Source organism: Somniosus microcephalus, chromosome 2 (assembly GCF_052327205.1).
Source record: "Somniosus microcephalus isolate GS21.2 chromosome 2, FLI_Smic_1.0, whole genome shotgun sequence".
In the NCBI taxonomy this organism is placed as follows: domain Eukaryota; kingdom Metazoa; phylum Chordata; class Chondrichthyes; order Squaliformes; family Somniosidae; genus Somniosus; species Somniosus microcephalus.
In genome coordinates, this window is record NC_140988.1 from 7,620,288 (window position 1) to 7,647,733 (window position 27,446).

General features: G+C 46.3%; 1 protein-coding gene across 1 annotated transcript in view; it reads right to left on the bottom strand.

Annotated features, from left to right (window-relative positions):
• The window catches only part of metap1 (methionyl aminopeptidase 1), a 40,736-nt gene that overhangs the window by 9,308 nt on the left and 3,982 nt on the right, over positions 1-27,446 (bottom strand). The window contains exons 2-6 of the mRNA XM_086006322.1: positions 21,046-21,152; positions 19,706-19,766; positions 18,428-18,519; positions 8,226-8,309; positions 1,244-1,382 (exon numbers count right to left, since the gene is read on the bottom strand). Coding sequence (XP_085862448.1) covers positions 1,244-1,382; positions 8,226-8,309; positions 18,428-18,519; positions 19,706-19,766; positions 21,046-21,108 — 439 coding nt within the window. The 5' untranslated portion in view covers positions 21,109-21,152. The remainder of the gene's footprint in view (positions 1-1,243; positions 1,383-8,225; positions 8,310-18,427; positions 18,520-19,705; positions 19,767-21,045; positions 21,153-27,446) is intronic.

The following is a 27,446-nucleotide window of genomic DNA, read 5'->3' on the forward strand; positions in this document are numbered from 1 at the left end:
GAGGGTTATCTACCGAGGCTATTTTTAACAAAGAAAAATTTTAAAAGAAATGTGCAGTATACAGTAATTGGGTACTCACCTACAGAATGTTGTGTTAAATGGATGGTGGAAGATGCTTGATTAAGTACAGTACTGCCAGTTGAGGGTAATGCAATGCAATGACTACCAGCAGCGTGGGAGACACACAGTACCCCTGTAAAATGGCAGATCAGAAGAGACTACCGGCAGCGCGGGAGAGTCAGACTCCTGCTACAGGGGTATTGAGGTGTTCTGACTTCCGATAGCGCCAAGAAGCCGAGTAGTGGCAGTTTGGAGAACTATCCCCACTGACTAACTCGGCCACCGCGGGGGACTCGGACTCGGCAACATTGCCAGTTATTGAGGTGTTGTTTTCAGAGTGAGAATTTTGCTGGTTAATAGAGAATTCCGGATATTTAGGTGCCGTTTAAACCAGAGTTTCCCGAAGTCGCCGCCTTGCCCCCACATCAAGGGGGGTGTCCTGTATGGGGAGAGTTCTTCCGCTACCCGAGGAACTCTGCACTGTGCGCCCCTTTCAGGCCTTCGTGGAATTCTCGCCAGGTTAAGAGCTCGCACAAATTAACTTTAACGTAGCAAAACGCCCCAATGCGTTTCACAGGAGCGATTATCAGACAAATAAAAAATGGACACCGAGCCACATGAGATATTAGCAGAGGTGACCAATGAAGTAGGCTTTAAGGAGCGTCTTAAAGGAGGAGCGAGAGGCAGAGAGGTTTAGGGAGGGAATTCCAGAGCCCAGGGCCTAGATTACACAATCTAGAGCTCAGGGCCCAGTGTTTTTAGCTAATATTCTCTTCACAATCACCAAAAACAGATGAACTGATCACTCATTCATTTCATTGTTGTGTGCAGGACCGTGTGGACAGTGGAATGCTGCCGAGCTTGCAAACAGCAACGACACAATTTAATTTGCTGCACGTAAATCACTGAAACACTGCTGCGAGACGGGAGTGACGCACGCCGTAAATCTAAGCTCTTTCGTTATCTTCCCACAAAGCTGCCACGTCAATGGTCCCTCGAAGCTGCACGGCCGCTCACCGGCTTTCGCACTGCAAAAACCGCGCATGCGCAAAATCTGAATGGGCCGCGCGCAGCAATTTAAAGGGACCACACGCCGGGGGGGGGAGGGGGGGGGAAAGAGAGGAGGGGGGGATGAGAGGGAACACTTGCCCCATGTTCCTTTATTTGCTGCATAAATACTCACCATTAACGATATCGCCATCCTGCAAGGGCCGTGCGTCTGGGATTCCATGGCAGATCACCTCATTTACTGAAGTACAGCATGATTTGGGAAAATTGTAATAATTGAGTGGTGATGGATAACAGTTTCTTGCCAAGCAGGCCTAAACAAATCAAAGAGACCGCCGGTTAGCGTTTCACAGTCAAAGGTTTGATCATTCTGACTGCTGAAATACAACTTTAAACGCCAGACTTCACACAAGGATAGTTATCTCAAGTTTTAATCTTTTCCTGCATTTGTACTTAGGGCTTTGGGAATGAGCAGCTCAATGTCGTGGATAACATTGCTGGGATAAATTCACCCCCTTCCAGATTATGAAAACTTCAAACTTAACTGTATTTCTTGGATTCTATAATCAAGGACTGAGCACTCGAGCTGATTCGAGACAGGCAACATGGATTTGTAAATCTAACAAAATGAATTGAACTTTGAGGAAGTAACTAAAGTAGTAGACAGGGGAATATCTATGGATGCAGTTTATACGGACTTCCAGAAGGCATTCGATAAGGATCCACACAAGAGACTGTTAGCTACAATCAAAGCTCATGGAATTGAAGGCAAATTATTGACCTGGTTAGGAGATTGGTTAGACGGTAGAAGATAGAGTAGGATAATGGGTATGTACTCTAATCGGAAGGAAGCAACGAGTGGTGTCTCACCAGGATCTGTGCTGGGGCCTCAACTATTCACTATATTTATTGATGACTTAGATAACAGAATAGAGAGCCATATATCCATGTTTGCCAATGACACAAAGATTGGTGGTATATTAAGTAGTATAGACAGGAACATAAAATTATAAGAGCCATCTAGCTCAATTAATAATTTTAAATCTGAGATTGAAAGATTTTTGCTAGACACGGGTACAACAAGAAAAGGCAGGTGGATGGAGTTAAGATACAGATCAGCCATGATCTCACTGAATGGCGGAACAAGCTTGAGGGGCTGAATGGCCTCCTCCTGTTCCAATGCCTCCAGCAGCCATCCCTTTATGACCTCTGAATGAGATTGTCCAAACAGTGCCACGTTGGAAGTTCCCTCCTGCAGGATTACCTCTGGCATCCTTGTACGCAGGTAATTCACACAAGCATAATAAGAACTGCCGGCGCTGTAAGGCTGGCTCTCAGTTCAAAAGGTCACCATCTTAGAATTGCTGTGTACAGGAAACTCTATTATCCGGCACCGGCCTGGTGCCGGTTTATCAAAAAGTCCAGATTACAGAGAGGTATAGTTAAAAGGTATGAGAGCTCCATACACAGCAACAAATCCAGGCTTCCCTGTTGCTTAGCAACATGTGCAGGAACTCCGGCCACAGACCAAGTGTCCCTGTTGCTTAGCAACAAGTGCACGAACCCCGGTTACACAGCCACAGATCCAGGAACGGCCACTAATATGAAGTAAAACTTACCTGAACCTACTCCTGAATTTTGCCGGTTAACAGAGATTTCTGGTTATATATTTTTTTTTTGGTGCCGGTTAAAAGAGTTTCCTGTAGCTTTACAATTGTAGCATCAATTAATTATTTTAAGACGTTACAATTTGAGAATCGCACTGCACTATTTAAGGTTAAAGGTTGACATTACAGTCATAGAGTCATAGAGTTTTACAGCACAGAAAGAGGCCCTTCGGCCCATCGTGTCTGCGCCGCCCGTCCCTCCCTGTCCAGTCTAATCCCATTTTCCAGCATTTGGTCCATAGCCTTGTATGCAATGGCATTTCAAGTGCTCATCCAAATGCTTCTTGAATGTTGTGAGGGTTCCTGCCTCTACCACCCTTTCAGGCAGTGAGTTCCAGCTTCCAACCACCCTCTGGGTGAAAAAGTTCCTCCTCAAATCCCCCCTAAATCTCCTGCCCCTTACCCTGAATCTGTGCCCCCTTGTTATTGACCCCCCTACTAAGGGGAAAAGTTCCTCTTTATCTACCCTATCTATGCCCCTCATCATTTTGTACACCTCAATCAGGTCCCCCCTCAGCCTTCTTTGCTCCAAGGAAAACAACCCCAGCCTGTCCAGTCTCTCTTCATAGCTGAGGCGCTCCATCCCAGGTAACATCCTGGTGAATCTTCTCTGCACCCTCTCCAAAGCAATCACATCCTTCCTATAGTGAGGCGACCAGAACTGTACACAGTACTCCAGCTGTGGCCTCACCAGCGTTTTGTACAGCTCTATCATAACCTCCCTGCTCTTATATTCTATGCCTCTGCTAATGAAGGCAAGTATCCCATAAGCCTTTTTAACCACCTTATCTACCTGTTCCGCTGCCTTCAGGGAATTTTGTACATGTACACCAAGGTCCCTCTGACCCTCTGTACTTCCTAGGGTCCTACCACTCATTGTGTATTCCCTTGCCTTATTTGTCCGTCCAAAATGCATCACCTCGCACTTTTCCGGGTTAAATTCCATTTGCCACTTTTCCGCCCATCTGACCAACCCGTTAATATTGTCCTGTAGCCGGAGGCTTTCCTCCTCGCAATTTACCACCCCACCAATTTTCGTGTCATCCGCGAACTTACTGATCATACCCTTTACATTCTCATCCAAATCATTAATGTAGATCACAAACAGCAAGGGACCCAGCACCGATCCCTGAGGTACCCCACTGGACACAGGCTTCCAGTCACAAAAGCAACCTTCGACCATCACCCTCTGCCTCCTGCCACTCAGCCAGTTTAGGATCCAACGCGCCAAGGCCCCCTGGATCCCATGGGCTCTTACCTTCTTGACCAGTCTCCTATGCGGGACCTTGTCAAAAGCTTTACTGAAGTCCATGTAAACCACATCCACAGCATTTCCCTCATCCACACACCTAGTCACCCCCTCGAAAAATTCAATCAGATTGGTCAGACATGATTTACCCTTGACAAAGCCATGCTGACTATCCCCGATTAATCCTTGCCTCTCCAAGTGGAGACTAATTTTGTCCCTCAGAATTTTTTCCAATAATTTCCCTACCACAGATGTTAGGCTCACTGGCCTGTAATTCCCTGGTTTATCCCTGCTACCCTTCTTGAATAATGGTACTACATTAGCTGTTCTCCAGTCCTCTGGTACATCCCCTGTGGCCAGAGAGGTTCTGAAAATTTGTGTCAGAGCCCCTGCAATCTCCTCCTTTGCCTCACACAACAGCCTGGGATACATCTCGTCCGGGCCTGGGGATTTATCCACTTTTTGGCCTGCTAAAACCGCTAGTACCTCCTCCCTCTCGATGCTAATATGTTCAAGTATGTCACAGTCCCCTTGCCTGACTTCTATATCTACATCGTCTTTCTCCATAGTGAACACTGAGGCAAAAAATTCATTTAAAACCCCACCTACTTCATCTGGCTCTACACACAGCTTGCCACTTTGGTCCCTAATGAGCCCTACCCTTTCCCTGGTTATCCTCTTGCCCTTAATATACTTATAAAACATCTTAGGATTTTCCTTTATTTTGCTCGCCAGTGTTATTTCATGGCCCCTCCTCGCCCTCCTAATTTCCTTTTTAAGTATGCCCCTGCACCTCCTATACTCCTCTAGGGCTTCCACCGTCTTTTGTCTTTTGTAACTGCCAAAAGCCCCCCTTTTTTTCCTAATGCATTTTTGTATATCCTTTGTCATCCAAGGTTCCCTTTGCTTGTTGGTCCCACCCTTGACCTTTACAGGAACATGTTGGTGTTGTACTCTCTCTATTTCCCTTCTGAAAGCCTCCCACTGTTTTGATGTGGATTTTCCTATAAGTAGCTGCTCCCAGTCCACTTTTGCCAGATCCTGTCTTATCTTATTAAAATCGGCCTTCCCCCAATTTAGAACCCTGATTTCCGGGCCGTCTTTGTCTTTTTCCATGACCACCTTAAATCTCACCGAATTGTGGTCACTATCGCCAAAATGCTCTCCTACAGACACTTCCACCACCTGCCCGGCTACATTCCCTAGAATTAGGTCCAGTACCGCCCCCTCTCTTGTAGGACTTTCTACATGTTGGCTCAAAAAGCTTTCCTGGATGCACTTTAAGAATTCTGCTCCCTCCAAGCCTTTCACACTCTGACTATCCCAATTTATATTGGGGAAGTTGAAATCCCCCACTATTACTACCCTATTATTTTCACACTTTTCTGATATCTGCCTGCATATCTGTTCCTCTATCTCCCCCTGACTGTTTGGGGGCCTATAGTACACTCCCAGCAAGGTGCTTGACCCCTTTTTGTTTTTAAGTTCTACCCATATGGCCTCATTAGAGGAACCCGCTAATATATCATCCCTCCTTACAGCAGTAATAGACTCCTTAATTAATATTGCAACACCCCCTCCCCTTTTACACCCCCCTCTGTCTCGCCTGAAGATTCTATACCCTGGAATATTTAGCTGCCAGTCCTGACCCTCCCTCAACCATGTCTCCGTGATAGCAACAATATCGTACTCCCATGTGTTCAACAACAACTTCAGTTCATCCACCTTATTTGCAAGACTCCTTGCATTAAAATAAATGCCTTCCAGCCCTGCCATATTCCCTTTTGCCTTCACATCTTTGCTCTGCCTTCCCTGCTGACTTGTTTTTTCCTCCTTATTTGGCTGTACATCACCCCCTACTATAGCTCCACTCTGTATCCCATCCCCCTGCCGAATTAGTTTAAACCCCCCCCAGCAGTGCTAGCAAACCTCCCCGCAAGGATATTGGTTCCCCTCTGGTTCAGGTGTAAACCGTCCGACTTGTACAAGTCCCACCTTTCCCAGAAGCAGACCCAGTGATCCAGGAAACTAAAGCCCTCCCTCCTGCACCATCCCTTTAGCCACGCATTCATCTGTTCTATCCTCCTATTCCTATACTCACTAGCACGTGGCACCGGGAGTAATCCAGAGATTACAACCTTTGAGGTCCTGCTCCTTAATCTTGCCCCTAGCTCCCTAAATTCTTGCTGCAGGACCTCATCCCTCTTTTTACCTATGTCGTTGGTACCAATGTGGACCACGACCTCTGGCTGTTCACCCTCCCCCTCCAGAATGCCCTGCAGCCGCTCAGTGACATCCTTGACCCTGGCACCAGGGAGGCAACAAACCATCCTGGATTCACGTCTACGGCCACAGAAACGCCTATCTGTTCCCCTTACTATAGAATCCCCTACGACTATTGCTCTCCCACTCTTTTTCCTCCCCTCCTGGGCAGCAGGAGCGCCCCCAGTGCCAGGAAGCTGGCTGCTGCTGCCTTCCCCTGGTGAGTCATTCCCCCCAACAGTATCCAAAACGGTATACTTGTTTGAGAGGGGAATGGTCACAGGGGTTTCCTGCACTACCTGCCTACTTCTATTGCTCCGCCTGGTGGTCACCCATTTCCTTTCTTCCTGTGCAGCCCTTCCCTGCGGTGTGACCAACTCACTAAACGTGCTATCCACGAACTTCTCAGTCCTCGCCGCTTAAGGCGGGAGTTTGTGCGAACGCGATTTGCCCGATGTACGCGATGTCTGCTATAACGTGGGTAGCGCTATTTCAGTAATCAACAAGAACGTTCCCGCTGTGTAGCTCCACTCTTGGCCGGCAGCTTTATTCAAACTGCAGTCAGTTTAAAACCCGTAGCCTCACAACCACTTAGAGGGGATTAGAAGGCCTCAAGCACACAAGAGATAACGGAACACTAACCAGGTGTTATTTACTTATCTTTGTTCTTGCACTCAGTGCACCTTAACAGCTGTTTCTGCCCAAAATGAATGGGAGCACTTAACACGCTGTAACGGGCAACTTTGAAATTGACGTTAGTGCAAGTGGCTAATGGTTAATATCCCATTTTGGTTGAAATAAGCGACTGCTCGTTTTAATCATGGACGTTTTAAGTGGTGGGGACCTGTGCTACAATATTATTAGTGGTATTACATTAGCAAATTTCACCAAATCACCTAAGAATTAGGAGCAGGAGTCGGCCATTCGGCCCCTCGAGCCTGCTCCACCATTCAATAAGATCATGGCTGATCTTCGACCTCAACTCCACTTTCCCGCCCGATCCCCATATCCCTTGATTTTGTTAGTATCCAATAATCTATCGATCTCTGCCTTGAATATACTCAACGACTGAGCCTCCACAGCCCTCTGGGGTAGAGAATTCCAAAGATTCACCACCCTCTGAGTGAAGATATTTCTCCTCATCTCAGTCCGAATGGCCGACCCCTTATTCTGAGACTATGCCCCCTAGTCCTAGATGCTCCAGCCAGGGGAAACAACCTCGTGGCATCTACCCTGTCAAGTCAGCTTGCAGAATTCTGCTACTACTCAAAGTTCCTCACACTGCGGGTACGGTAGCAGAGTGGTTATGTTACTGGGCTAGTAATCCAGAGGCCTGGACTAATGATCTGGAGATACGAGTTCATGGCAGCTGGGGAATTTAAATTCAATTAAATAAATCTGGAATAAAAAGCGAGTGTCAGTAATGGTGACCATGAAACTACCAAAGTGTCGTGAAAACCCATCCGGTTCACTAATGTCCTTTAGGGAAGGAAATCTGCCGTCCTTACCCGGTCTGGCCGATATGTGACTCCAGACCCACAGCAATGTGGTTGACTCTTAAACTGCTCTCTGAAATGGCCCAGCGAGACACTCAGATGTATTCAAGGTGGCGGCTCACCACCACCTTCTCGAGGGAAATTAGGAATGGGCAATAAATGCTGGCCTTGCCAGCGATGTCCACACCCCGTAAATGAATTTAAAAAAAACTTTCATGGAAAGTATCCTTTTGGTTTGGGGTAGGGATCAGGAAAGAGTGGAAGGAGAAGAACACAACGACACACATTTCCCAGCTGTAATCACACTGTTCGATCCTGCAGGTCAATACAAAACCTGCCCTCCTCAAGTATTGATCTAGGCTTCAATGGTAAGCTTTGTGGAAAAGGTAAAGGGTTAGATGAATAGGTCAAGGGTTAGGGTCAGTTGGTTCAATTTTGGTTATTTCCTCTTCATAATATATATATTTTTAAAAAGCTCCGTACCAGATGAACAGCATGATCAATCTCTTCAGTCGTGACCCCTGACCTCACCATCATTGAAGCAACATCTAGTACCTCCCGGGCAAGCTGCAATACAAGTGGAACAGTTTAAAATTAGATGGTGAATTCCAGCAGCTCAAAGGCATAGAATCCATAAATGTGGGTGCACGGGTTACAGCAGCTTTGGTCTGCACAAGACAAACAAGGAGAGTTCTAACCAGGTTCCATTTGTCAATAGCTAGAGTGATCCATGAAGTGAAAAAGAGGATAATCACTCCTGTGAAGCACCTTGGGACGTGTTACTACCTTAAAGGTGCTACATAAATGCAAGTTGTTGTAGAAATGTCCTACATTATTTTTCCCTTCAAGCCCGGCCTTGCCTAGTGTCACACATCAGCAGTGACCAATGTTCCCTGTAAGCGGCGCTTTGTTCTGTGCGGCCGGTATCTTTTAATGCACGGACCCTGTAAATTTCTGCGCATGCGCGGTGTCTACAGTGTAAAAGCCGGTGAGCGGCCTGCGCGGGATCTTGCAGATGACTGTGCAGCTTAGCGGGAGCACTGGCACTGACTAGCATTCATTTTGGTGTAAAAAATGTGAGCTATTCTGATGGCTCTTGGAGAATACCTGTTCTTACTCCAGATAGCCTCCCCACACCAGCCAACATACAGTACACACTTTGGTTTTTTGCTTTCAAAGCTACCCCTGGGAAAGGTAGAGAGTTCATGTTTTACCTCGTCATTAATGTTTTATACAACAAAACATTCAACTGACTTCTAATAATGGCTTCCGGTCGCCTGTCACTTTAATTCTCTGCTCCACTCCCACCTCTCTGTCCTCGGCCTCTTGCACTGTTCCAACAAAGCTCTACGTAAGCTTGAGGAACAGCACCTCATCTTTTGATGAGGCACTTCTGGACTCAACATCGAGTTCAACAATTTCAGATCATAACCTCTGCCCCCATTTTTTCCAGACGGCAGCGGTTGATGATTCTGTTATTACCATTTACACCTCCTCTAGACCATCTTTTGTTTCTTTACTTGTCCCATTACCATCTCCTTTTGTCTTGTACAATCCCTTTTGTCATTTAATCTTTCCTGCCTTCCACCCTATCACAGACCTTCCCTTTTGTTCTTTCCTACCCTTCCCCCTTTTCCTGCCCCTGCGCTTGCTTAAAATCTGTTCCATCTCTAATTTTTTCCAGTTCTGACGAAGGGTCATCGACCTGAAACGTTAACTCTCCACAGATGCTGCCTGACCTGCTGAGTGTTTCCATCATTTTCTGTTTTTATTTCCAATAATGGCTTCCCTGGGAGTTTGCATCTGCGGCAACTTTCTATCGATGAACAGCAGTGCAGGAGGAGGCCGGTCCTGCAAACTCTGGCACGCACCCCGAATCAATCACACACAATTCTCGCAGTGGCGGGCACAATGCCTAATGGAAGCGGTAGTAAAACATCCCAAGGCACTTCACAGGAGTGAATATCAAACAAAATTTGACACCAAGCCACATAAGGAGATAATCTTGGTCAAAAAGGTGGGTCTTAAGGAGCATCTTAAAGGAGTAGAGAGAGAGAGAGAGAGAGAGAGGCGGAGAGGTTTAGGGAGAGAATTTCAGAGCTTAGGGCCTTGGCAGTTGAAGGTATGGCCGCCAATGGTGGAGCGATTACATTTTAAAATCGAGGCATTGCCTGACCGGGGGCCAATGAAGGTGAGCGAGCACAGGGGGTGATGTGTGAATGGGACTTGGTGCGAGTTAGGATACAGACAGCAGAGTTTTGGATGCGCACAAGTTTAACGGAGCAGCCAAAGTAGGATGTCAGAAGTGATGAGGACAAAAGCCACGATAGATGCAATATTGTTATATACATGTTTAATGTATTCTAAAGGATCTAGAGGATCGCTCACGAAGAGTCAGGACAAAGCAACTTTCATTCAGTGCGTTAGTGAGGCGAGAGGAGTGAAGATCAGCAGCTCCCGGAGCACCATCTAGTGGCACAAGTGTGCAGCGGCAGGTGTGAGGGCCAGTGTCGGGAACAGCCCACAGAACACATCAGTAAAGGGCAAAAACTGGCAGGCGGACAGAGAGTCAAGAAAGTTAGAGTCATAGAGTTATACAGCACAGAAAGAGGCCCTTCGGCCCATCGTGTCTGCGCCGGCCATCAAGCCCTGTCTATTCTAATCCCATTTTCCAGCACTTGGTCCATAGCCTTGTATGCTGTGGCGTTTCAAGTGCTCATCTAAATGCTTCTTGAATGTTGAGGGTTCCTGCAGTGAGTTCCAGATTCCAACCACCCTCTGGGTGAAAAAGTTTTTCCTCAAATCCCCTCTAAACCACCTGCCCCTTACCTTGAAACTATGCCCCCTGGTTATTGACCCCTCTACTAAGGGGAAAAGTTCCTTTCTATCTACCCTATCTATGCCCCTCATAGTTTTGTACACCTCAATCAGGTTCCCCCTCAGCCTTCTCTGCTCTAAGGAAATCAACCCCAGCCTATCCAGTCTCTCTTCATAGCTGAAGCGCTCCAGCCCAGGTAACATCCTGGTGAATCTCCTCTGCACCCTCTCTAATGCAATCACATCCTTCCTATAGTGTGGCGACCAGAACTGCACACAGTATTCCAGCTGTGGCCTAACTAGCGCTTTGTACAGCTCCATTATAACCTCCCTGCTCTTATATTCTATGCCTCGGCTAATGAAGGCAAGTATCCTATATGCCTTTTTAACCACCTTATCTACCTGTCCTGCTGCCTTCAGGGATCTATGTACATGCACACCAAGGTCCCTTTGATCCACTGTCTTTCCTAGGGTCCTACCATTCATTGTGTATTCCCTTGCCTGGTTAGTCCTCCCAAAATGCATCACCTCACACTGTTCAGGGTTAAATTCCATTTGCCATTGTTCTGCCCATCTAACCAACCCATCTATAACATACAGGGTGGATAAAGGGGAACTAGTGGATGTGGTGTATTTGGACTTCCAAAAAGCATTTGACAAGGTTCCACACAAAAGATTACTGATCAAGATAAAAAATCACAGGATTGGGGGTAATATACTGGCATGGGTGGAAGATTGGCTATCTAACAGAAAACAAAGAGTTGGTATAAATGGTTCGTTCTCGGGCTGGCAATTAGTAACTAGTGGTGTTCCGCATGGGTCAGTGCTGGGGCCCCAGCTCTTTACAATCTATATTAACGATTTAGAGGAAGGGACCGAGTGCAACATATCCAAGTTTGCCAACGATACAAAGATGGGAGGGAAAGCAGTGAGTGAGGAGGACATAAAAAACCTGCAAAAGGACATAGACAGGCTAAGTGAGTGGGCAGAGATTTGGCAGATGGAATATAATATTGGAAAGTGTGAGGTTATGCACTTTGGCAGAAAAAATCAAAGAGCAAGTTATTATCTAAATGGAGAGAAACTGCAAAGTGCTACAGTACAAAGGGATCTGGGGGTCCTGGTGCATGAAACACAAAAAGCTAGTATGCAGGTGCAGCAGGTGATCAGGAAGGCCAATGGAATCTTGGCTTTTATTGCAAGGGGGATGGAGTATAAAAACAGGGAAGTCTTGTTGCAGTTATACAGGGTATTGGTGAGGCCACACCTGGAATACTGCGTGCAGTTTTGGTTTCCATATTTAAGAAAAGATATACTTGCTCTCGAGGCGGTTCAGAGAAGGTTCACTCGGTTGATTCCGGAGATGAGAGGGTTGACGTATGAGGAAAGGTCGAGTAGGTTGGGCCTCTACTCATTGGAGTTCAGAAGAATGAGAGGCGATCTTATCGAAACATGTAAGATTGTGAGGGGGCTTGATCGGGTGGATGCGGTGAGGATGTTTCCACTGATGGGTGAGACTAGAACTAGGGGGCATAATCTTAGAATAAGGGGCTGCCCTTTCAAAACTGAGATGAGGAGAAACTTCTTCACTCAGAGGGTAGTAAATCTATGGAATTTGCTACCCCGGAGAGCTGTGGAAGCTGCAACATTAAATAAATTTAAAACGGAGATAGACAGTTTCCTAGCAGATAAGGGAATTAGGGGTTACAGGGAGAGGGCAGGGAAGTGGACGTGAGTCTAGATTCGGATCAGCCATGATCCTATTGAATGGCAGAGCAGGCCCGAGGGGCCGTATGGCCTACTCCTGCTCCTACTTCTTATGTCCTGTAGCCTGATGCTTCCCGCCTCGCTATTTACCACTCCACCAATTTTTGTGTCATCTACGAACATACTGATCATACCTCCTACATTCATATCTAAATCATTAATGTACACTACAAACAGCAAGGGACCCAGCACCGATCCTTGCGGTACACCACTGGACACAGGCTTCCAGTCACAAAAACAACCTTCGAACCATCACCCTCTGCCTCCTGCCACTAAGCCAATTTTGGATCCACTGTGCCAAATTGCCCTGGATCCCATGGGCTCTTACCTTCTCGACCGGTCTCCCATGCAGGACTTTGTCAAAAGCCTAACTGAAGTCCATGTAGACTACATCCACTGCACTACCCTCATCCACACACCCAGTCACCCCCTCGAAAAATTCAATCAAATTGGTCAGACATGATCTCCCCGACAAAGCCATGTTGACTATCCTTGATTAATCCTTGCCTCTCCAAGTGGAGACTAATTCTGTCCCTCAGAATTTTTTCAACAATAAGTAATCCCGCCAGGCAAGTCGTTTTAACGGGCATTCAGAGCCACCAGCCAGGGTGGAAAGCAGGTTCTGGGGAGAGTCTGCAGCATCCATTTCAGAGAAAAAAAACTCAGGAATCATTTACTTAAACTTAGAAAGGGGCAAAACGAAAAACAAGGGCATACAAAAGTGGCGAGCAGCCGTTCCAAACTTTGATACCCAAAAGAAAGATGAAGGATGTTGGCAGGGTCGTGCAGCCGTGAGTCTGTCTGAATCGTGCTGCTGTAGGTATAGATGTGTGAGGGGGCGAAGTACTGATTTGAGTATAGATGTGTGAGGGGGCGAAGTACTGATTTGGGTGAGCCAGAGATCAGTGCTGGGACCGCTACTGTTCCTAATCATGTCAATGGCTTGGATTGAGAAACTCAATCCAAATTAGCCAAATTCGCAGGCGATATCAAATTGAAGAATTGAAAGAGGCAGCTCAGCAATTGCAGGATGAATCGGACACAATACGTACGCGCGGGGGGGAGGGGGGTGAAATGTAATGCGGACAGCTTTTGTGGCTCACAGCTTCAAGTCCCCCTCTCCCACTCTGATCTTTCAATCCTCCTCCACTGTCCCAAACAGGCGAAACACTGACTAGGAATTTATAATGGGGAACAAAGAAATGGCAGACCAACTAAATACATATTTTGGTTCTGTCTTCACAAAGGAGGACACAAATAACCTCCCAGATGCCGGGGAACATAGGGTCTGATGAAAGGGTGGAACTGAAAGAAATCAGTATTTGTAGGGAAATGGTGTTAGGAAAATTGATGGGACTGAAGGACGATAAATCCCCAGGGCCTGATAATCTACATCCCAGGGTACTTAAGGAAGTGGCCCTAGAAATAGTAGATGCATTGCTGCTCATCTTCCAGAACTCGATAGACTCTGGAACAGTACCCATGGATTGGAGGGTAGCTAATGTTACCCCACCATTCAAAAAAGGTGGTAGAGAAAAAGCAGGGAATTATAGACCGGTAAGCCTGACATCGGTAGTGGGGAAAATGCTAGAGTCCATTATAAAAGATGTAATAGCAGAGCACTTGGAAAGCAGTGACAGGATCGGACAAAGTCAACATGGATTTACAAAAGGTAAATCGTGCTTGACTAATCTACTGGAATTTTTTGAGGATGTAACTGGTAAAATAGATAAGGGAGAACCAGTGGATGTGGTGTATTTGGACTTTCAGAAGGCTTTCGATAAGGTCCCGCATAAGAGATTAGCTTGCAAAATTAAGGCACATGGGATTGGGGGCAAGGTATTGACTTGGATAGAGAACTGGTTGGCGGACAGAAAGTAAAGAGTTGGAATAAACGGGTCGTTTTCAGAGTGGCAGGCAGTGACTAGTGGGGTACCGCAAGGATCGGTCCTAGGACCCCAGCTGTTCACAATATATATTAATGATCTGGACGAGGGAATTGGATGTAATATCTCCAAATTTGCAGACGACACAAAGCTGGGTGGGAGGGTATGCTGTGAGGATGTCGTGAAACTCCAGTACGATTTGGACAGGTTGGGTGATTGGGCAGAAACATGGCAAATGCACTATAATGTGGATAAATGTGAGGTTATCCACTTTGGTGGCAAAAACAGGAAGGCAGATTATTATTTGAATGGCAATAGATTGGGAGAAGGGGAAGTGCAAAGAGACCTGGGTGTTCTTGTGCACCAGTCGCTGAAGGTAAGCATGCAGGTGCAGCAGGCGGTTAAGAAGGCAAATGGTATGTTGGCCTTCGTAGCGAGAGGGTTCGAGTACAGTTACAAGGATGTCTTGCTACAGTTGTACAGGGCCTTGGTGAGACCGCACCTTGAGTATTGTGTGCAGTTTTGGTCGCCTTACCTGAGGAAGGACGTTCTTGCCATGGAGGGAGTGCAGCGAAGATTCACCAAGCTGATACCTGGGATGGCAGGAATGACGTATGAGGAGAGATTGTGTCGATTGGGCTTATACTCACTGCAGTTTAGAAGATTGAGAGGGGATCTCATCGAAACCTATAAAATTCTGTCAGGCCTGGACAGACTAGATGCAGGAAGGATGTTTCTGATGGCCGGGGAGTCCAGAACCAGGGGTCATAGTCTAAGGATAAGGGGTAAGCCATTTAGGACTGAAATGAGGAGGAATTTCTTCACCCAGAGAGTGGTGAACCTGTGGAATTCTCTGCCACAGAGGGCAGTGGAGGCCAGTTCATTAAGTATATTCAAGAAAGAGTTGGATATATTTCTTAAGGCTAAAGGGATCAAGGGATATGGGGAGAAGGCAGGGACAGGGTACTGAATTTGGATGATCAGCCATGATCTCATTGAATGGCGGAGCAGGCTCAAAGGGCCGAATGGCCTACTCCTGCTCCTTTCTTCTGTTTCTATGTTAGCAATTTCTGTCTTCAGCCAGCTCCTTGATTTCCACAGAAGGAGGGGATGCCAGCCAGTCTCATCAGCATTTTGGGGGTTGGAGGGGGAGGAGGGTGGAAGGAAAGATGGGCTGCCATTTTGGATGTAGACACTTAACCAAAGCAGAGTTCTGTCTGGGAGCTGCACCTGTGGTGTCCTGTCCTATCCTTTCCCTTTTCGATTGCTAACAGGCTTGCTGTGTATTTCAACAACAACTTGCATTTATACAGCACCTTTAACGTAGTAAAACGTCCCAAGACGCTTCACAGGAGCGTTATCAAACAAAAATTTGACACAGAGCTGCATAAGGAGATACAGGAAACTCTTTTAACCGGCACCTAAATATCCGGAAATCTCTCAACTGGCAAAATTCAGGAGTAGGTTCAGGTAAGTTTTACTATATATTAGTGGCCATGTAACCGGGGTTCCTGGATCTGTGGCCGTGTAACCGGGGTTCCTGGATCTGTGGCCGCGTAACCGGGGTTCCTGCACCTGTGGCCGTGCAACAGGGACTCCTGCACCTGTGGCCGTGCAACAGGGACTCCTGCACCTGTGGCCGTGCAACAGGGACGCCTGCACAAGTGCTGTGTAACTGGGGCTCCTGCATCTGTGGCCGTGTACGGGGCTCTCATACCTTGGTAAGTATACCTCTCTGTAATCCGGACTTTTTGATCAACCGGCACCACGCCGGTCCCATCGCTGCCGGATATAAAAAGTTTCCTGTATATTGGCAAGTGACCAAAAGTTTGGTCAAAGAGGTAGGCTTTAAGGAGCGTCTTAAAGGAGGAGCGAGAGGCAGAGAGGTTTAGGGAGGGAATTCCAGAGCTTAGGGCCTAGGCAGCTGAAGGCATGGCCGCCAATGGTGGAGCGATTAAAATCAGGGATGCTCAAGAGGCCAGAATTAGAGGAGCGCAGAGATCTCGGAGGGTTGTGGGGCTAGAGGAGGTTACAGAGATAGGGAGGGGGCGAGGCCAGGGAGGGATTTGAAAACACAGAGGAGAATTTTAAAATTGAGGCATTGCTTAACCGGGAGCCAATGGAGGTCAGCGAGCACAGGGATGATGGGTGAACAGGACTTGGTGCGAGTTAGGACACGGGTATTTCTTTTGTTTGGTTTTATACTTCAGGATTTCCAGCATTTGCAATTTTATTTCTCCCATTGTCTTGCCCGCATCATTCGTCCTAATTTTTTTTTAAATAGGGTTTCTTGTGCATCTTTCCCCGCCCTACTTAATAGTCCGGATTTTGCAGTCAGAATAGCGGTGAGGCTATCAGCGCTCACTGTTATTATGGAGTAAATCGGACAGCAACTTCCGGCGTCCGCAAATGCGCAATTAAACGCTGAAATCAGGAAGTTGTTCTGCTCAAGCTTCTCTGCACCGGTACCTCACCGAGAGATTTGGCATTCACACACACATGAAGGCCGTGAGTTTGCTGTACTTACCCACTAAACATGCCAGAAAAAGTTAGGGCTTCGGTACATGATTTTACATTGAATTAAATATTCTAACTTACACTTCCTGCTTTAGACTCTGCGTGTCTCAGTGGGGATTCTTCAATCTGATTGGTTGAAGAGACAGACCGTTGCTTGCCCTGTTCACAGGTCCCAGTTCCCCTGTAGAGGGCGCCACGCTGTTTCAGACGCCGGTTAACGGAAGTTGCTGCGCAAAAACCCACAAAACATCTGTGGGCAGCTGCAAGTGAAATGTTCACCAAGACTGCCTATTTCAGCCTCCGTAACATCGCCCGACTCCACCCCTGCCTCAGCTCATCTGTTGCTGAAACCCTCGTCCATGCCTCTGTTACCTCAAGACTTGACTACTCCTACGCACTCCTGTCCAGCCTCCCACGCTCTACCCTTCGTAAACTTGAGCTCATCCAAAACTCTGCTGTCGTGTCCTAACTCGCACCAAGTCCCGTTCACCCATCACCTCCCTGTGCTCGCTGACCTACATTGGCTCCCGGTTAAGCAGCACTTCGATTTAAAAATTCTCATCCTTGTTTTCAAATCCCTCCGTAGCCTCGCCCCTTCCCTATCTTGGTAATCTTCTCCAGTCCTACAACAACTTGAGATCTCTGCACTCCTCCAATTCTGGGCTCTTGAGCATTCCCGATTTCCATTTCTCCACCGTTGGCGGCCGTGCCTTCAGCTGCCTGGGCCCTATGCTCTGGAATTCCCTTTCTAAACCTCTCCGCCTCTCTTTCCTCCTTTAAGACGCTCCTTAAAACCTCTCTCTTTGGCCAAGCTTTTAGTCCCCTGTCCTAATATCTCCTTATGTGGCTCTGTGTCAAATTTTGTCTGATAATCGCTCCTGCGAAATGCCTTGGGATGTTTTACTACATTAAAGGGGCTATATAAATACAAGTTGTTAATAAAGAGGCTAAAGAACAGCTCATCTCAATCCAAACCCCACACACTTCAATTAGCTACTCTAACATTTACTGGTTGGATTTCAGGAACGGCAGCATTGCATTATTCAAGTAGCTAATTTAGAGTATTCCATAAAATGGTTGCTATACAGGAAACTCTTGATTTACCGGCACCCAAACAACCGGAAATCTCGGTTAACCGGCAAAATTCAGGAATAGGTTCAGTTAAGTTTTTCTTCATATTTGTGGCCGTTTCTTGATTCTTGGCTGTGTAATCGGGGGTTCCTGCACTTGTTGCTAAGCAACAGGGGCGCTGGGTCTGTGGCGGGGGTTCCTGCAGCTGTTGCTAAGCAACAGGGACGCTTGGTCTGTGGCCGGGCTTCTTGCACTTGTTGCTAAGCAACAGGGACGCTTGGTCTGTGGCCGGGGTTCCTGCAGCTGTTGCTAAGCAACAGGGACGCTTGGTCTGTGGCCGGGCTTCTTGCACCTGTTGCTAAGCAACAGGGAAGCCTGGATTTGTTGCTGTGTACGGAGCTCTCGTACCTTTTAACTATAACTCTCTGTAATCCGGACTTTTTGATAAACTGGTCCCGTCGGTGCCGGATAAAAAAAGAGTTTCCTGTATATTGATCTATATTGGGCTTTGGGGACTCCCGTCATAGGATTGCAGGGCTAAACGAAGCAGTGTGATATACTGATTTTTTTTATTCCTATACAAATTCAACCGTATCTTAAAAGAAGAGATTAAGCTCGACAACTCACTCTGCACACTACCCGCATTGCTTCTATGTCCTCGGGCGGCAGTATTTTGATCTGAGAAGTTCCCTTTAAGGACTGCTCTGATTCAGAAACACCTTGAAAGACAGAATAAAACACAAATTAACTTACCATTATAATCGATTCCTCCTCATAATGCACGCATTGCCCAAATAAGTGCTCGAGAGTAAGCTGGGTGGAGGGCTGCAAGGAAGAGAGGAAGACAGACAAAACTAGCTCCAGCCCTGCTACTGCCATAAAAAATGCAAACAAAGCATTGGGCTTCATTTCTAGAGCAATAGAATTGAAAAGCAGAGAGGTTATGTTAAACTTGTATAGAACCTTGGTTAGATCACACTTGGAGTACTGTGCACAGTTCTGGTCTCCATATTACAAAAGGGATATAGAGGCACTGGAAAAAATGCAAAAAATATTTACATGAATGATACCGGAAGTGAGAGGTTATAACCATCAGGAAAGACTGAACAGGCTGGGACTCTTTTAGAAAAGGTTGAGGAACGACCCGATAGAGGTCTTTAAAACTATGAAGAGGGTTTGATAGGGTAGACGTAGAGGTGGTGTTTCCACTTGTGAGGGAATCCAAAACCACGGGTCATAAATATAAGACAGTCACTAATAAATCCAATCGGGAATTCAGGAGAAACTTCTTTACCCAGAGAGTGGGGGAAATGTGGAATTTGCTACCACAGGGAGTGGTTGAGGCGAATAGCACAGATACATTTAAGGGGAAGCTGGATAAGTACATGAGGGAGAAAGGAATAGAAGGATACGCTGATAGGGTGAGATGAAGAGGGGTGGGAGGGGGCTGATGTGGAGCAGAAACTCTGGCTTAGACCAGTTGGGCCTGTTTCTGTGCTGTAAATTCTATGTAATACTTTGACTAAGTTGCTACCAGGCACACGGGACTATTGGGTTCACATTACCATCAACTTTCCCTTCCTATCTGTGGCCTCACGTCCACTGAGCACTGTTCTGGGTGAGTTTGGGATCCTAACATGAATACATATCTTCACAAGAGTACCTACCCCACACCGCCCCCCATTTGTATGAGCAGTACATCTGCCGAATGCTACGGACTCACGTTACACAGAAACTTGGACTAATAGTAAACCCGATCTTTGTAGCAACAAATTCTCTAACCTTAATTTCATTACATAGCACGCTACACAAGTCTGAATAATGGGCTGCAAGTGTTGAGCCAAGTCAATGCGGCAAGTTATATTCTCATTTGTGCGAATGTCATTTGAGTGAATGGCAGGATACCTAATGGATGATCAGCATAATCAGGCCACTGGATATAACTCGGAACAGGTCTCATGGAAGTCTAGGAAGAAAGAAATACAAAGCATCAGTGGATGTTCTTACAATTTCAGATTACACGTGGGGAAATTCTACATTATCAAAAATTCTCCTTTACTGCCAATATTAAAAAAGCATTCTTACCGTATTATATACTTTTATTCCATTTTTCATTGCGTGTTACAATCGCTACAGTTAGTAAATTCAGCAGTGGGCCCACTACAGAATAAGCTTCATGATGCCATTTAGTTTCTCTCTCTTACATCCCTGCACCATCTTCCTTCAAACACCAGAGTGATAGGGGCATCGAGCATTACAGAGAAACCAGCACTGTGCTAATATTTCTATATGGTTAGATGCACTACCAACAGGCAGCGGAGAACTGGCAAAACTCGCCAACAACCATGGTTAAGAAAGCCGAAAGTATCGGCAAACTCCAGCTTCCACTTGCTAAATGGGGTCGTACCTGGGCTAAATTATGAGGACAGGTTGCATAGACTAGGTTTGCATTCTCTCGCGTATAGAAGATTAAGGGGTGATCTAATTGAGGTGATAAAAATGATTAAGGAGTTGACAGGGTAGAGAGAGAAACTATTTCCTCTGGTGCGGGGAGTCCAGAACAAGGGGGAATAACCTTAAAATTAGAGCCAGGCCGTTCAGGGGTGACGTCAGGAAGCACTTCTTCACACAGAGGATAGTGGGAATCTGGAACTCTCTTTCCGCACCCCCCCCCACCACCAAAAGAAGCTGTCGAGGCTGGGCGTCAATTGAAAATTTCAAAACTGAAATTGGTAGATTTTTCTTTGGCAAGGGTATTAAGCAATGTTCCCTTTAAATTTTTTTTTTTTTTTTTTTTTTTTTTTTTTTTTTTTTTGAGGGTGCGCGGCCCCTTCTCCGATTTAGAAGCCGGTGAGCTGGCTGCGCAGGAGCTGCAGAGTGGTGCGCGGCCACACAGCTTAAAGGGAACGTTGGTATTGAGAGTTGCGAAACCCTTAGGCGGAGTTAGGACGCAGATCAGCCATGATCGAATTGAATGGCGGCACAGGTTTGAGGGGCTGAATGGCCACTGCCTGTTCCTAGTCAGCTGAAATGGAGTTTTCTATTCTGTCGTTAACTTCCCACTTTTAAAAAGACTATCGCCTTTCCCTCCAAAGACGCAACTTTAACCACAACACATCCTGAAGTCTCACACATTCCAAGTAGGCAGTGCCTTGCCATCCACTTTAACCAGAGGAGCCAAATAACTAGCAATCATTCCTTTCAGCTCAATTTAGAAGTATGGATATAAAGGGCATTAAACATACCAGCGGATAGTGTGGCCTCAGTTTACCCGTGTATCGATAGCCAGGCCAGGGATCTGTATTCATTTCATCTTTCTCAGATTTGGAGGATTCTTTAGACTTTTCATTTTCTGTAGTGAAAACCAAATTACGATTTAGTTCATGGACCTGCAATACAGCATTTCAGAGCCATTTCCTTCGCCAGTTTTATTCATTGTAGAAGTCGTCTCATTTACAAGATCACAATTTTTAGGTAAACACAATCAAGTACCCGCCATTGCACTTTGCTCGTGACTTCTAGAGCACTGAATTACTAACCCAAATGTGGTCTCTACAATCCTGTTGCTTAGCCCGTCAGTGTTGCCAAGATAGAATGTTGGCCTTTATTGCAAGGGGGTTGGAGTATAAAAACAGGGAAGTCCTGCTACAACTGTACAGGGTATTGCTGAGACCACACCTGGAGTACTGCGTACAGTTTTGGTTAAGGAAGGATATACTTGCATTGGAGGCAGTTCAGAGACGATTCACACGGTTGATTCAAGAGATGAGGGGGTTGTCTTATGAAGAAAGGTTGAGCAGGTTGGGCCTATGCTCATTGGAGTTTAGAAGAATGAGAGGTGATCTTATTGAAACATATAAGATACTGAGGGGGCTCGACAAGGTAGATGCAGAGAGGATGTTTCCCCTCGTGGGGAAATCTAGAACTCGGGGGCACAGTTTCAGAATAAAGGGTCACCCTTTTAGAACTGAGGATGAGGAGGAATTTCTTCTCTGAGGGTCGTAAATCTGTGGAATTCTCTGCCCCAGAGAGCCGTGGAGGCTGGGTCATTAAATACATTTAAGGTGGAGATAGACAGATTTTTGCAAGATAAGGGAGTGAAGGGTTATGGGGAGCGGGCAGGGAAGTGGCTTTGAGCCCAAGATCAGCCATGATCTTATTGAATGGTGGAGCAGGCTCGAGGGCCAAGTGGCCTATTCCTGCTCCTATTCCTTATGTTCTTATAGGGAAAAGGGAGGTAGCTTGTGCTGCCCATCGAACATCTGCTTCACGCACTTGAGCTGAAATGGAAACACTACAGAAGCCGAGCTTGGTTACACGAGAGGAAGGCAGACCGAGAAGGGATCTTGAGGCATTCAAGATCCTTAAGCTGGTCACTAGGTTGAACTTTAAAATTTCCCAAAAATGACATGGTGGCATTGGACAACGCTCAGAGGAGAAAGGGTAAATCGACAGATCAGACGTCGCTATTTCACACTAACTGCTTGGAATGGACTGCACAGGGAGCCGATTGAGCTGCTAACACCGCAAGTTTTTAAGAAGTTGGGACAGGGACTTGGTGAGAAAATCAAACGCTCCACCACTGGCGGCCGTGCCTTCAGCTGCCTGGGCCCTAAGCTCTGGAATTCCCTCCCTAAATCTCTCCGCCTCTCCCTCCCCCTTTAAGATGCTCCGTAAAATCTTCAACTGCCTTAATTTCTCCTTATGTGGCTCAGTGTCAAATTTTGTTTGATAACATTCCTGTGAAGCGCCTTGGGCCGTTTTACTATGTTAAAGACGCTATATAAATGCAGGTTGTTGTTGTTGGGGGGATATAGATCGTGACCTGCGTAATCATAATAATCATAATCAACTTTATTGTCATTGTTAGTGCACAAGTGCAGTACAACGAAACGTAGGCTTGCGGCTCCCGAGAGTGTACATTTGGAGACACTTAAACATACAACATTCATTTGGCTTGTAATACATTAACATAAACATAATAAAGTGCATTGGCAGATGTGCAGGCTTTAGAGTTTGTTTGTGGAGTTCAGTAGGATGACAGCCCTGGGAAAGCTGTTCCTAAATCTGCATGTGAACTCTGGGGACAGCCAGAAAGTTAGTAGTGCTGGGGAACAGGCATCCCACGTCAGGTATAGCAGAGTAAATAAAATGCCCTCCACTCTGCCCCAAAAATGTGCCTCAGTTCCGACTTCATTAGAGCATCACCAAATGCAACAGTCTGGCAATTTTTTCATTCACCACATCAACCATCCATAGGCCTATCTGAGAGAGATTGCCAATTAATGGTGAACTGGAGGCCCATGCCCACTAGGAAATGGACTGAGGCTCCAAGACTGATTTCACAACGGACCCATACAGCCAAGCAGAGGGACATCCAAGTTTCAAAAAAGTCCCATTGATTGCTAGCTTTCTGAACGTAATAGCAGAATTCTGAATTGTAATAGCAGAGCACTTGGAAAGCAGTGACAGGATCGGACAAAGTCAACATGGATTTACAAAAGGTAAATCATGCTCGACTAATCTACTGGAATTTTTTGAGGATGTAACTGGTAAAATAGATAAGGGAGAACCAGTGGATGTGGTGTATTTGGACTTTCAGAAGGCTTTCGATAAGGTCCCACATAAGAGATTAGCGTGCAAAATTAAGGCACATGGGATTGGGGGCAAGGTATTGACTTGGATAGAGAACTGGTTGGCGGACAGAAAGCAAAGAGTTGGAATAAACGGGTCGTTTTCCGAGTGGCAGGCAGTGACTAGTGGGGTACCGCAAGGATCGGTCTGAGGACCCCAGCTGTTCACAATATATATTAATGATCTGGACGAGGGAATTGGATGTAATATCTCCAAATTTGCAGACGACACAAAGCTGGGTGGGAGGGTATGCTGTGAGGAGGATGTTGTGAAACTCCAGTACGACTTGGACAGGTTGGGTGATTGGGCAGAAACATGGCAAATGCACTATATTGTGGATAAATGCGAGGTTATCCACTTTGGTGGCAAAAACAGGAAGGTAGATTATTATTTGAATGGCAATAGATTGGGAGAAGGGGAAGTGCAAAGAGACCTGGGTGTTCTTGTGCACCAGTTGCTGAAGGTAAGCATGCAGGTGGTTAAGAAGGCAAATGGTATGTTGGCCTTCGTAGCAAGAGGGTTCGAGTACAGGAACAAGGATGTCTTGCTACAGTTGTACAGGGCCTTGGTGAGACCGCACCTTGAGTATTGTGTGCAGTTTTGGTCGCCTTACCTGAGGAAGGACGTTCTTGCCATGGAAGGAGTGCAGCGAAGATTCACCAGGCTGATACCTGGGATGGCAGGAATGACGTATGAGGAGAGATTGTGTCGATTGGGCTTATACTCACTGGAGTTTAGAAGATTGAGATGGGATCTCATTGAAACCTATAAAATTCTGTCAGGCCTGGACAGACTAGATGCAGGAAGGATGTTTCTGATGGCCAGGGAGTCCAGAACCAGGGGTCATCGTCTAAGGATAAGGGGTAAGCCATTTAGGACTGAGATGAGGAGGAATTTCTTCACCCAGAGAGTGGTGAACCTGTGGAATTCTCTGCCACAGAGGGCGGTGGAGGCCAGTTCATTAAATATATTCACGAAAGAGTTGGATATATTTCTTAAGGCTAAAGGGATCAAGTGATATGGGGAGAAGGCAGGGACAGGGTACTGAATTTGGATGATCAGCCATGATCTCATTGAATGGCGGAGCAGGCTCGAAGGGCCGAATGGCCTACTCCTGCTCCTATCTTCTATATGTTTCTAAAGTGGTTACAGCCTTGTTGCTGAGCACGCAGACTGTAATTTGCATTTTAGGAAAAGAACAAAGGGATTATCACTGTATCCTTTAGGTGTCAGCCTACAAAGCTGGGTGAGAATGTAAGTTGTGAGGAGGATGCAAGGAGGCTTCAATGGGATATAGACAGGCTATGTGAGTGGTCAAGAACATGGCAAATGGCATATAATGTGGAGAAATGTGAAGTTATCCAGTTTGGTAGGAAAATTAGAAAAGCAGAGTATTTTTTAAATGGTGAGAGATTGGGAAATGTTGGTGTTCAGAGAGACCTGGGTGTCCTTGTACACGAATCACTGAAAGTTAACATGCAGGTACAGCAGGTAATTAGGAAAGTAAATGATATGTTGGCCTTTATTACAAGAGGATTTGAGTATGAGTAAAGATGTCTTACTGCAATTATATAGGGCCCTGGTGAGACCACACCTGGAGTATTGTGGACAGTTTTGGTCTCCTTACCTAAGGAAGGATATACTTGCCATAGAGGGAGTGCAACGAAGGTTCACCAGACTGGTTCCTGGGATGGAGGGATTGTCCTATGAGGTGAGATTGAGTAGACTAGGCCTATATTCTCTAGAGTTTAAAAGAATGAGAGGTGATCTCATTGAAACATATAAAATTCTTACAGGGTTTGACAGGGTAGATGCAGGGAGGATGTTTCCCCTGGCTGGGGAGTCTAGAACCAGGGGTCACAGTCTCAGAATAAGGGGTCGGCCATTTAGGACTGAGATAAGGAGAAATTTCTTCACTCAGAGGGTGGTGAATCTTTGGAATTCTCTACCCCAGCGGGCTGTGGAGGCTCAGTCGTTGAGTATATTCAAGACAGAGATCGATAGATTTTTGGATATTAAGGGAATCAAGGGATATGGGGATAGTGCAGGAAAGTGGAGATAAGGTAGAAGATCAGCCATGAAACTTCAAAAAGTACTTCATTGGCTATAAAGCGCTTTGGGACATCCGGAGGTCGCTTGATTTGCTCTTTCCCTATGTCCTCGGTGTTAGATCCGTGTTAATGGAGACACGGAATGCAGGAGTTGATTTAACAAGTGTTTACTGAACAAAGTCTGGAGGTGAACTAACTACACAAGACGCTACACAGGCTTATATACCCGAGTGGTCACTACTGGTACTACAGTATACAGGGGCTTCAAAAACGTAGTTCCTCTTAAAAGGTACATACACTACAATTCCTCCCCTTTTAGATAATTAATACATAACATTTTAAGTAATCATTAAATAACATTTTTACAAGAACAATAATCTACACATTTGCTGAAGTTAATCAATTACAAATTCAGTCTCCCTGGAGGCTTCCTGACTCGGTCCGGATAACGCCTCGGTGGTGTAGTAGGTTTCGGTGGTGTAGTAGGTTCTTTTGGCAAGATCGATTCGGCTTCAATGCCAGTGTCGGGTTCATCTGGTTCCAGTATCACCGGATCGGAGGTAGATACTATGGGTATCTCTGCTTCATCACTAGGCGTATAGAGTTGTGGTGTAGGTTGTCCTTTTTCGGATTACTATGATCTGGTCAGCATGGCGCCTTATTATGCTTTCTCCAATGTCCACGGTATACATCAGCGGTCCTAGTCGTGTGCAAATAGTTCCAGGCTGCCATTTCTCGGTACGGTAGTCCCGGGCCAAAACTGGTTGACCTATCTGGAAGGTTCTAGTTGGCCTTTCATTCATGCTTTGAAATTGCCGGTTCTCTACGTCCCTTCTGACGTTTGGCTTGGCCAAATCCAGCCGGCATCTTAGTCTTCTATTGAAAAACATCATGGCGGGGGGTTTGGTTTGTAACCACGTGTTGCATTCCTGTACGCAAACAAGAAGTTATCTACCTTATGTTGTAGATTTATGTCTTCATTACCCATGGCCTTTATGGCCTTCTTGAAGATCTGGACAAACCTTTCAGCTAATCCATTGGTGGCGGGATGGTATGGGGCGGACGTGTAGTGCTTAACCCCATTGTTTTTTTAAGAACTTCCTGAATTCTTCGGGTACAAATTGCGGTCCATTATCAGAACAGATCTGTTCAGGCAGCCCATTCCTGGCGAATATGGTCCTTAATACTGTGATGGTTTGTTCCGTGGTGGTGGAGGACATCTTTATTACCTCCGGCCACTTGGAGTGTGCATCCACCGCGATTAAGAACATTGAGTCCATAAATGGACCAGCAAAGTCGATATGTACCCTTTGCCAGGGAGATGAGGGCCACTCCCATGGATGTAGAGGGGCTTGTGGTGGGGCGTTGTGGACCTTCTGGCATCCTAGACAGCTCTTGGTCATTTCTTCGATGTCCCCATCGATACCTGGCCACCACACAAACGCTCTGGCTAAATTCTTCATTTTCACTCCACCCAGATGCCCCTCGTGAAGCTCCTTTAGCACTTTATCCTGGAGTTTGGGTGGAATCACCACTCTGGATCCACACATCAAGGTTCCTCGGCACACTGACAGCTGTTCTCTTCTTTGCGAGAATGCTGGCAACAGTGGTTCGCTGTGTGCTGGCCATCCTTTCACCGTTAAATCGTAGACTCGTGAGAGAGTCGGGTCATTTCTCGTTTCCTTTTCAATGGTAGAATTTGTCACCGGTAGACATTCCACTATGGTCGAGTGGAACATCTCCACTGGGTCCACTGTAGGCGCCTCTTCTACCGTTGGCAACGGTAGGCGCGATAACCCGTCAGCATTCCCATGCTGTTTTGTTCCTTTGTATTCTATGTCATATTGGTGTGCCCCTCGGAAAAGGGACCACCTCTGTAGCCTTTGTGCTGTCATGATGGGAACGCCCTTTTTAGGGTTGAATATGGAGACGAGGGGTTGATGGTCAGTCAACAAGGTAAA